The sequence below is a fragment of the Maylandia zebra genome, linkage group LG6 (genome assembly GCF_041146795.1).
Source record: "Maylandia zebra isolate NMK-2024a linkage group LG6, Mzebra_GT3a, whole genome shotgun sequence".
NCBI lineage: Eukaryota > Metazoa > Chordata > Actinopteri > Cichliformes > Cichlidae > Maylandia > Maylandia zebra.
The window spans coordinates 5,067,069-5,076,949 of record NC_135172.1 but is presented as its reverse complement, the minus strand read 5'-3'; the positions used below and the strand labels follow the sequence as shown (position 1 = coordinate 5,076,949).

Below are 9,881 nucleotides of genomic sequence, written 5' to 3'. Positions count from 1 at the left end.
CTAACTTTATCTCCTACTTTGCGCAGTATGTAGGGTCTGTTGGATCTTTACCTTACAATAAAAAGCTCCTGCTATTGTGATTTTTCTCCTGCTATTGTGTAAACTGAACTGCTTGCCAAGCTGGATCAACTCTAACCAGTCGCACAGCATAATTGAGCAGGAATCCTGGTAAACCTACTTTGTCATGATTTCAAGAAACCTATTTTGTTTTGGAACAAGTGGAATGTTATCTTGAAAACAGAGTCGACAGAATACTTCTCTACAGCCAAAAAACAAAAACAGAAAGAAAGAAAGTCGAGGTGTCAGTGAGTACAATTTCCTTCACCATCAAAAAGCACTCAGAACCTGGGGCAAACTCTGACAGGAAGAGGTCTGGCAGACCCAAAGCCACAACTGAATCAGAGGTTTCTGAGAAATAACAGCTTCCATGGCTCACAGGAAAACTCAAGCTCAACCACAGCTTAATAGTGGTTGTAGTAAACAAGTCTCAGTTTCGAGGATGCTTCCACAGTGTGTGGCATCAACTTTCAACCGTGGAGGTCGAAGTGGGCGCCGGTTTAGCTCAGTGTGTTGAGCGGGAGACCACATGCCATGCATCTGACAGCAGCTGGCCCGGTTTTGAATCTGACCCGTGGACCTTTGCTGCATGTCTTCTCTCTTTCCTTGCTTCCCTATTCTTTCTTCACTGTGTCTATCAAATAAAGCTGAAAAAGGCCAAAAAGAAAAAAGAAAGAAGAAAAAAAAACAGGAGGAGGAAGTGTGATGGTCTGTAGCTGTTTTGCTGGATCCAGGGTTAGTGACTTATACAGAGTGAGAGGCCCCATGAACCAAAACCACTACACAGCATTCTGCTGAGCCATGCAATACCCTTTGGTATGGGCCTGCCTAGTTGGTCAGGGGTTCATCCTACAGCTAGATAATGACCCAAAATACAAGTCCAAGCTATTCCAGAACTACACCAGGAAAAAAGAACAAGATGGTAAGCTTGAAACCATGAAGTGGCCAGCACAGTCTCCAGAGCTAAACCCCATCAAGCTAGTTTAGGGTGAACTGGACCGAAGAGTGAAAGCAAAGCAACCTACAGGTGCTGCATGTTTATGGAAACTTCTGCAACAGATATGGGAAGAACTCTCTCAAGAATATTTAATTTCTATTGTTGAAAGAATGCAACGGGTGTGTTCAGCTGTTATTTTTGCCAAAGGTGGCTACTTTGATGAGTCAAAAGTTTAGAATACATTTGCTATATAAATTGATTCCATGATTTCTTTCTCTTTTTTGTAACTCCAATTCTTTATTTGTACTATGCTTTCATTTCAGAGTGCTATGAGACATTAAACTGCATAATTTTCAATTAGCTGAAAAAAAAAATGGGGTATTCTAAAACGTTTTAGTGTATCTATATATATAAAATTAAAAAAGACAGAAGTATTGTCTTTTTAAATTATTTTCTTGTTTGTTTTGTCTGGAGATGTTGATCGATTATCAGTTATTGTCTAACGTTTTTCTTTGTTTTGAAGTTGGATGGTGAAAAAAAAGCTTTTTGTCACTTTAACCACGTCCAACCAATGACTGTAGAAAACAGTCTACAGTCATTGCGTCCAACCAATAGATGGTGCCACTTTACTTGAGTGACGTCATCAAGACGCGCCACAAGCACGCCACACGGAAAAGCGTCCTCGACCTTTGATGCAGCCTGTCATCCCCCTTATCATGTTGTTTTCAAATTATTTAAGAGCAGTTTAACAGTGTAAGCTTGTAGAACAAACAAAAAATAGCCGAAATGCTTCGATTTTCTTTCATATTTCGTGGCAGAGGAGTCGCTAAAAGGGTGAGTGACGAAAAACATACCTCAACCGCGCTCTGTATCCTCAAATCACCCAAAGGCAGATAACAGCGTTCTGTCCAAATGGTTGCAGTAATAATCTGGAGCCATTTTTGCTGTTATTTAATTTCTTTAGATATAGAAAAAAACGTCCATAGTGCAGCATTATATCTGAGTATGTGTGTATAAGATTAATATAACACCCGTTTGTCTTTGTTTTTAGTGTTTTTTGTTCATCCTCAAGTTTTTCTCTCCCTCTCACTCCTCAGTTCGCTTCCTCGTTCTCTAATGAGAGCGCCCTGCCTCCAAACTTACTGCTGCCCACCAACCTCGTGGATCCTGACAGATTAAGTATGAAGCTTGTGTACTTGATAGATAAATGTAATGTTTGAAAATGGATTTTAAATCAGATTTATTCAGTGTTATTGTTTGTCCTCCAAAAACCAAATATTGTGATTTCCCTGATAACACTGATATCATTGTGGGTGGGATACATGAAAATCTTCCTCACTGACTGCTGCTTTATACCCTCCTGCAGAGCGTCCACCACCTCCTGCAGACTCCTCTCTGCCTCCTCTGAGGAAGTGTGATGCTGCAGTTCCTGCTCACTTGACCCCTGTGCAGACCTGGGTGGAGTCTCTGGAGAGACAGGACAGCGAACCTTTGGGTGTGGCTCAACTTCACCCTGATGTGTTTGCAGTTCCTCCGAGGTAACCAAGCTACTATTGACACTTTCCATTCAGTTCTACACATTTCACAGCACCTACTGAAATGTGCAAGTTAATCTTTGTTGTCATTCCTCAGGCTTGATATTCTACACAGTGTTGAAACATGGCAGAGAAATTACAAAAGGATTGTAAGTTACTATTTAAAAATGTCAATTGCATTTGAGTTTTTTGTAATATATATCACATAATCAAGCACTTTAAGCTTAGGAACATTTTATTCATCATGTGTTGCTACATTGAGCTAAGATTATGCTATTACATTTAAATTTAATTTGATACTTTTACAGTTCACATCCGTGGAGAGTAAACAACAGTAAAATTAGAACTTCTTCTGATTGGTTGTTGCTTGCAAAGATGTGTTTTGAACAGCAGGCAGGAGAAACTTCAGCTCAGACAGAGCTCTGTGTCTGAAATGACCACATTAGGAATACGTAACAGTGCATATATGACAGAGGAAGACGATCAAATGCAGAAAAGTTTGAGCTTTATTGCGGCTGATAAAGAAAATGAAAAGTAGACTAATGGCTGTCTTCACATCTCAGAGTCACGCCCACACTAAAGTCAGGTCAGAGGTCAGCGGTGGAGGCAGGAAACCCTGGAAACAGAAAGGAAGTGGACGAGCTCGACATGGAAGCATCCGATCACCCATATGGAGAGGAGGTGTCTCTTTTTGATCTTATTGTAAAACTTCTGTTTTCATTTTTTCCATGTCTGCTGTTTTCCCTCCTTTTTTCCAAATATAACTGAAAATGAAGATCTTTGTTTCATAGTCCAGCGTGTGCTCGTCTCTGTGTCATGACTCCCAGAAACATGATCACCCTTCAGTGGGGTTGATCTGGAAGGATTCCCATGCTGGAGGCCAGTATGGTCTGACTGGTTCTGTGTTTCATTCAGGTGGAGTGTCTCATGGACCCAGAGGTCCCACCAGTTACTACTACATGTTACCCATGAAAGTTCGAGTGCAAGGACTCAAAGTTGGGCTGAGCTCCAAGATGGCTCAGGTAAGAGAAACCCCTTTGTTTCACCTGAAGAGCAAATACAGCTGCTAGTGATGTTAGAGGCTCATAACATCTGTAATAAGAGTTGTAAAAACATGCAGTGACATATGACGGTGTCCACAAGCAGCTGTTTTTGTCACCCACTTATCACAAGTGCTGTTGTTATGATGTCACAGAGGCGATAACCCGTACAGATATCTCACACGTGTGAATACAGAAGCCCCACCCACCTATTGTTCAGACCCTTTGTTTGCAGTGGTTAGCCACTTAGAAGAAAGTTGGCTTAAAGAGAGGAGGAGATAAATCCACTTGTTTTAAATGGAGAATTTCTTCACCCTTTATGTTCTCATATCATTTCGTGAGAGTATTTGGTTTGTAGCAGATTGGTGACACTGATGAACTTGTAAGTGTTCAAAAGAAAGAAAGAAAGTCCTTTCTTTATCTGTGACACTATAATTAGAGCACATAACAAATGTGAGAATAGGATACATGATGACTTTAACTACATTATTACGTATCCGTAATATTTCTTGACAGCTGAATACTTTCCCCCCTTTTGAACTGCTTGCTGACACAGGATGATCTTCACATTGTGGACTCCCTGAACATCCCCACACCAGACTCTCAGTACCTGCTTGACCTCATCAGACACAGACACTGGGGAGAGTCTGTGTTAATAGTGGATGTGTGAGTATCTTTAGCAGCACTTCTGTACAAATGATCAACTTTCAAATCTGTTTGAATATCCACCACTGGACGCCCACTGTTGCTCAGTGCTCACGTTTTTGTTGTTGCTTTCAGAGGTGAAGACTTTTCTGAAAACATCCTTCAGGCCACGGCAAACTTGAAGACAGTGAACGTCATTCCAGCAATCGGTGAGTTCACACTGAGTGTGACTCAGTTTTAACAGATTAATTGATGGTAAAATGTATTATTTCTGTTCACGCTTTCAAACAATATTTCATGCATTGAAGTCTTTGCAGCACTGTGTCTTTGGACCTCTAACATGCCAGTTTAATTAAACAGTTGTTAAAAAGCTCAGGGTTTTAAATGTTATATGTAACAAATCTGTTATATAAAACTCACACAGTTTGTCATATTTTCTCTCTCAGGTCTGAATGTCCACAGCATGCTGAAACATGAAGCCATCGTCCTCACTTTGGAAACTGTTAAGTTTCTGGAGGATAAGCTGCTCTGGCACGATGAGCGTTACACGCCTCTCTACCCGTTTAAACTACCCTACTCTGACTTTCCTTAAAACAGATTACCTGTAATGTATTAACATAAGTCATATTATCTTTGTTTTTATTGTTTGTAACAAGAGAGTCATAACTCGAATAATAAAAAATACAAAAGTTGAATAAAAGTATGTAAAAACAACATGCAGAGTGTAATCATTAGCTGAATTTGTATAGAAGGAGACCACTGGCCAAATCATTCCTGATCTTCCAGCAAAGCGCTGACCGTTTCTTCTCTGTTGGCATGATGTGGGCGTTAGGCACGTAAACTCTCTGAGGTTTAGGCTGCAAAGACGAGGGGTAAACTGTTTAACCTCTAAAGCTGATCAGGTTTGGAATGTTTTGAGACATGAACTGTGTGGTGGTTCTCAAACTTTTCACTATGAGTACCACCTCATAAAATATGTGGCTCTTTAAGTACCACCCTTATGACCAACATTAAAGTACAGTAGTATAGGCCAGCGTTCCCCAATCTTTTTTGTGCCACGGACCAGTTTAATGTCAGACAATATTTTCACAGGCCGGCCTTTAAGGCGTCGCGGTTAATACAACAAAATAAAATGATATGACCAAGACAAAAACTGTGGTTATTTTGTAAATATAATAATAAATGCAAATTTGCTGTGTAATTGTTTACTTGAGTGATGTCATCAAGACGCGTGTAACTTTATTAGCAACATCCTCCTGAAATGCACCAACAACATTGAGAGTAACATCCTCCTCTCTGCCCCTTAATGCTCACTGGTCGCTGTGGTAATGCGTAAATAGTTCTTTCAAAATAAGACACACAACTACAACACCGGTAAAGACCCAGGGAAACAGAGTTAATGATAAAAACCCTGAAAACCATACATTTCACTCCCGAGCCTCAACTCTCGGGCCCAGTACCAAACGACTCACGGACCAGTACCGGTCCGTGGCCCAGGCGTTGGGGGCCGCTGGTATATGCCTATTTAACACCATATACAGTTGACACAAGACAATTTTATTTCTTATATGAATGTTATTTTTGTGATGTGATAATAACAGCTGTACTGCATTAAACCACATTCCCCTATAAACAGCTGCCCATTGTGTTCTTGGAAAATATTTGCAGAATGTGTAAACATCCAAAGGTAAGATCCAACCACAGAGGGTTAAGACTTTAAAGGACGGACATAAAACAATTAACTCTTGTTTCAGACAAAATCTGAAATAAAGAGCTGCAGGTCATTGCACTGGGGGCATTGCATATTTTTATTTCTTACAAATTAATTCACACTACCAGTCAAAAGTTTGGACACACCGTCTTTGTTTTTTGTTTTTTATTTATGATATGGTATACCATTATATACACAGTGTTTTATTTTGATCTTTGTTTCCACAGGAACAGGAACATTAAAAGCAGCTGGAGTAACTGCTGCTGTTCTCCTGCCAGTCATATTCTTCTGTCTTCCTGTGGATTCAGTGAGCAGATCTGTTACATTATTGTTTGTGAGATAAACTTTGATTTTAACAGTTTATGAATGTCATTATTTTGTTCTACATGAATTGTCCCAACCAGAAAAAAAGAGGATGTCCAAGGAATCTGCTGAATCTGAAGACAGAGCCAACAACAGAGAACAGGTGAAAACAGTCACATCAGTGTTGCACAAATAACCAACATTTTGGTTTTACACTTCCTGTTGGACTCACAAATACTTCTTTGCTGTTGTTCTTTAACTGAAATACATTTGATCACATTTGTAGCTGAGATTTTCTTTTTTCCTATACAGTGTTTACCTGATCAGAGACAGCCAGAGGAGCAGGATGATCTTCAGTATACCAGCATCCACTTCTCCAATAACCAGGCAGATCCTCTCTACTCCAACATCAGAGCAGCTCAGCCTCACAGACACATGCAGGAACAGGAAGTTACTGAGTACACTGCTGTCAGATTTAACAGAGGCAGTGCAGCCAAGAGGTGAGACAGACTGTCCTCTCATGTCTAAGAAACAAACACTGCTTTTACTGTTCTTTTTCACCATTAATGGAAATGATTTCAGTTGATGCTATATCCTCCAAATCATGAAATGTTCTTCTCTGTTTTCAGACACAGAAGTCAGGAAAAAGGAGAGTCAGGCCTGGCGCCTGTGGCCCGGCTGGGCCCCTTCCGGGGGGTGAGGGGCCCTCTGGCCTCTGGGCGTGGGGCTTGGTCCTCTCTGGCACAGCTGGCTGCCGGCAGAGCCCACAGGCACATCACTGCAACCCCCTCTGGCTTCTGCTCCGTGGCTGCTGGGTGACCCCTCATCTGGGGCTCTCCTCAGCTCTTCTCAGGAGGGTGGCACGGTTGCCCCTTTGGTCGTCCTCCCTGGGTTCTCGTACTCTGGGCCCTCTGGATGTCTGGGGCCTAGTTCTCCTTCCATACCTGCTTCATGCACTGGGGGACGGGGCTATTGCTCCCCACACTCCCTAGCAGATCGTTACATGGAGAAACTTTTTGAATACAAGCGCGCTGATCCACACAGGTGTACAAACGGGTGTTCACAGACACAAGCTACACCTTTCTTGGCTGCTACCTTTAGTATCTACTGTTATCTACTGTTAGCTAGTTTATTGTGTGATGGTGTTGTATTTCTTATGTTGCTCTTTTTTGTTTGTTTTCTGTTTTTTTCTTCTGTCGACAGGTGATTCAGGTGTTTTTCTTTCTTCCCCCGTTTCTCACTATCTCTTCTCTCCTCTGTTTTTCTTTCTCTCCTTCTCTTTCTTTCATTCTCCCTGTCCTATCCCCCAGTCATGTCTGTCCCATCTGTAACAACTGAAAATAAAATAAATACATAATTATAATAAAGGTCAATCAAATGGACCAATATAGCAAGGCCATGATGGTAAAGTAAATCCTCTAGGCATCTTTCTTGGCCTTCAGACAACAATTCTGATGGCTAAAGATCCAAACGGGATCCCCCTTAATTTTTTAAGGGACAAGCAGCTATCCAGACCTACCAGGATGTAGGAATCCAATAAAGTCTTTTCACAACAGACATGTCAAAGTGGATCAGCTTCCTCACTTTGTTCAATGATTTCACTCATCTAAATCAGACCATGGATCACACTTTGCTAAATGTACCAATTTCCATGAACTGCAGTAGCTGCTTCAAATGAACAGCCAGATTCCTCGACCGTTCTCTAGTTACAGCTGTCGTGGTCCAAAGAAGACAACATTTAAAAGTGCATCAGCTTCCTCACTTTGTTCAGTGATTTCACTGAACATGAACTTTCTAACATTTTGGTTTTAACCAAATAAACAGTCAGATCAGTGCTCTGTGGGTACTCTGTGACCCCTTAGTGATCATGATGGGGTATTTCGCCACCCCACACCACATTCGTAAGTTACGATGGCAAATACTGGGGTCTCGAGGGACCCCGAACTCCCGGAGCAAACATCTCTCAACTTCACACAATCATCATCATCATCATCATCATCGTCTCCTTCCTCCTTCTCCTTGGTCCTTCTACCCTGCGCTTGCAAACGCTCAGCTTTACAGAGGGTAGTCTTCACGTAAACCGGCCCTCTCCTCAGTTCTCCTGGGCCTCGCTGTTGGACGCTTGGCTTTACAGAGGACAGAGTTCGCGTAAACCGCCCTCCTTGAGGGCCTCAGACTCTCCCTGCCACCTTCCTACCTCCTTCTGCTCCATTCTCCTGCTCCTCGCAGGCAAGCGCTTAGCCGGGTGGGCCCCAAGTTACGCGTAAACCGGCCTTCGCGAGGAATGGGGGTGCTCTCTACTCCGTGGGTACACTGTGACCCCTTAGTAATGGCGATGGGGTATTTCGCAACCCCAATGCACATTCGTAAGTTAGGATGAAAAACACTGGGGTCTGGAGGGACCCCGAAACGTCGGAGGAAACAACTCTCAACTTCACATCATCATCATCATCATCGTCGTCTCCTTCTTGGCAGTGTTCGCGTAAACCGGCCTAAGTAAGGACCTCGGACACTCCCTGCCTCCTAGTCCTCCTTCTCCTCGGTTCTCCTGTGCCTCGCTGTCGGACGCTTAGCTTTGGAGAGAGCAGTGTTGGCGTTGGCCTCTATGAGGACCTCGGACGCCCCCTGTATCCTAGTATTAGATTATTCTGTTACTATATGTTACCTTATATATGTAATCAAAGTAGTTGAATTAGAATACTGCTGTAGATCATATTATACCCTTTAATATAGAGTGTGTGATCTGTATGTAGTTTAGTTCTCATTATACTTTTGAGTTAACAGAACATATTCACATATTAGTTCATTAGATAAGTGTGCATCACTCTGTATCCTTGATCTGCTGGGAATGTGTTACACTGTTTTCTTGACATGCTCTATTGTTGAATCATAAAAAGAAGGTTGTAAGCAGGAGACTTGGTGTCTAAGACAGGGGAGATAGACCACATTCCATACCCCCACCTTTCAGAAGAGCAGAAAGACAGGGAGCCGAGGTCATAACTTAGGCGCTGTAAGAGAGAAAGACTGTAATGTTTAGGCTTTTACGACTAGGTGGGGGCCACCAGAGACTATAAGAAGCTGAGTAACCCGTCACCATTTTGAGACTGCTGTGACCCTCTTCATGCATGTCTCCCCATCATGATGGTTCTAAATGCTCTTTGTGTTGAATTGTATGGAAATAAATGATTGTTGATTGAGCATTTATACACCGAGTATTGTCCTTCCTTCAGCCCAAAGATTCAAAGAATTGGGAGATTTCAACACTAGTCCTCCTGCCTCCTGTTCCTCGGTTCTCCTGCTCCTCGCAGGTGAGTGCTTAGCCTTATGGGCCTCGGGTTACGTGTAAACCAGCCTTTGCGAGGACCGGGGATGCTCTCTACTCCACGATTACTATGGGGTCAAAGTGTACCCACAATGGGGTATTTCGCAACCCCAATGCACATTCGTAAGTTACGATGGCAAACACTGGGGTCTGGAGGGACCCCGAACCGCCGGAGCAAACAACTCTCAACTTCACATCATCATAATCATCATCATCATCATCAATGTCTCCTTCTCGGCAGTGTTCGTGTAAACGGGCCTAAGTGAGGACTTCGGACTCTCCCTGCCTCCCCGTCCTGCGACCTCCTTCTGCTCCGTTCTCCTGCTCCTCG

General features: G+C 42.6%; 2 protein-coding genes across 2 annotated transcripts; both read left to right on the top strand.

Moving 5' to 3' along the window:
- The first annotated feature begins 1,629 nt into the window (after positions 1–1,629).
- mrpl4 (mitochondrial ribosomal protein L4) lies at positions 1,630–4,928 on the top strand. The gene is made up of 9 exons (XM_004562226.4): positions 1,630–1,828; positions 2,092–2,173; positions 2,361–2,532; positions 2,627–2,678; positions 3,093–3,210; positions 3,445–3,551; positions 4,126–4,235; positions 4,350–4,423; positions 4,661–4,928. Exons 1-9 carry the CDS (start codon positions 1,781–1,783, stop codon positions 4,804–4,806), a joined length of 909 nt encoding a protein of 302 aa, XP_004562283.1. The 5' UTR covers positions 1,630–1,780; the 3' UTR covers positions 4,807–4,928.
- A 137-nt stretch (positions 4,929–5,065) lies between these two features.
- Positions 5,066–9,296, top strand: LOC143418891 (uncharacterized). Its single transcript, XM_076884538.1, has 3 exons — positions 5,066–6,391; positions 6,541–6,728; positions 6,858–9,296. Exons 1-3 carry the CDS (start codon positions 6,341–6,343, stop codon positions 7,045–7,047), a joined length of 429 nt encoding a protein of 142 aa, XP_076740653.1. The 5' UTR covers positions 5,066–6,340; the 3' UTR covers positions 7,048–9,296.
- Positions 9,297–9,881: the final 585 nt, after the last annotated feature.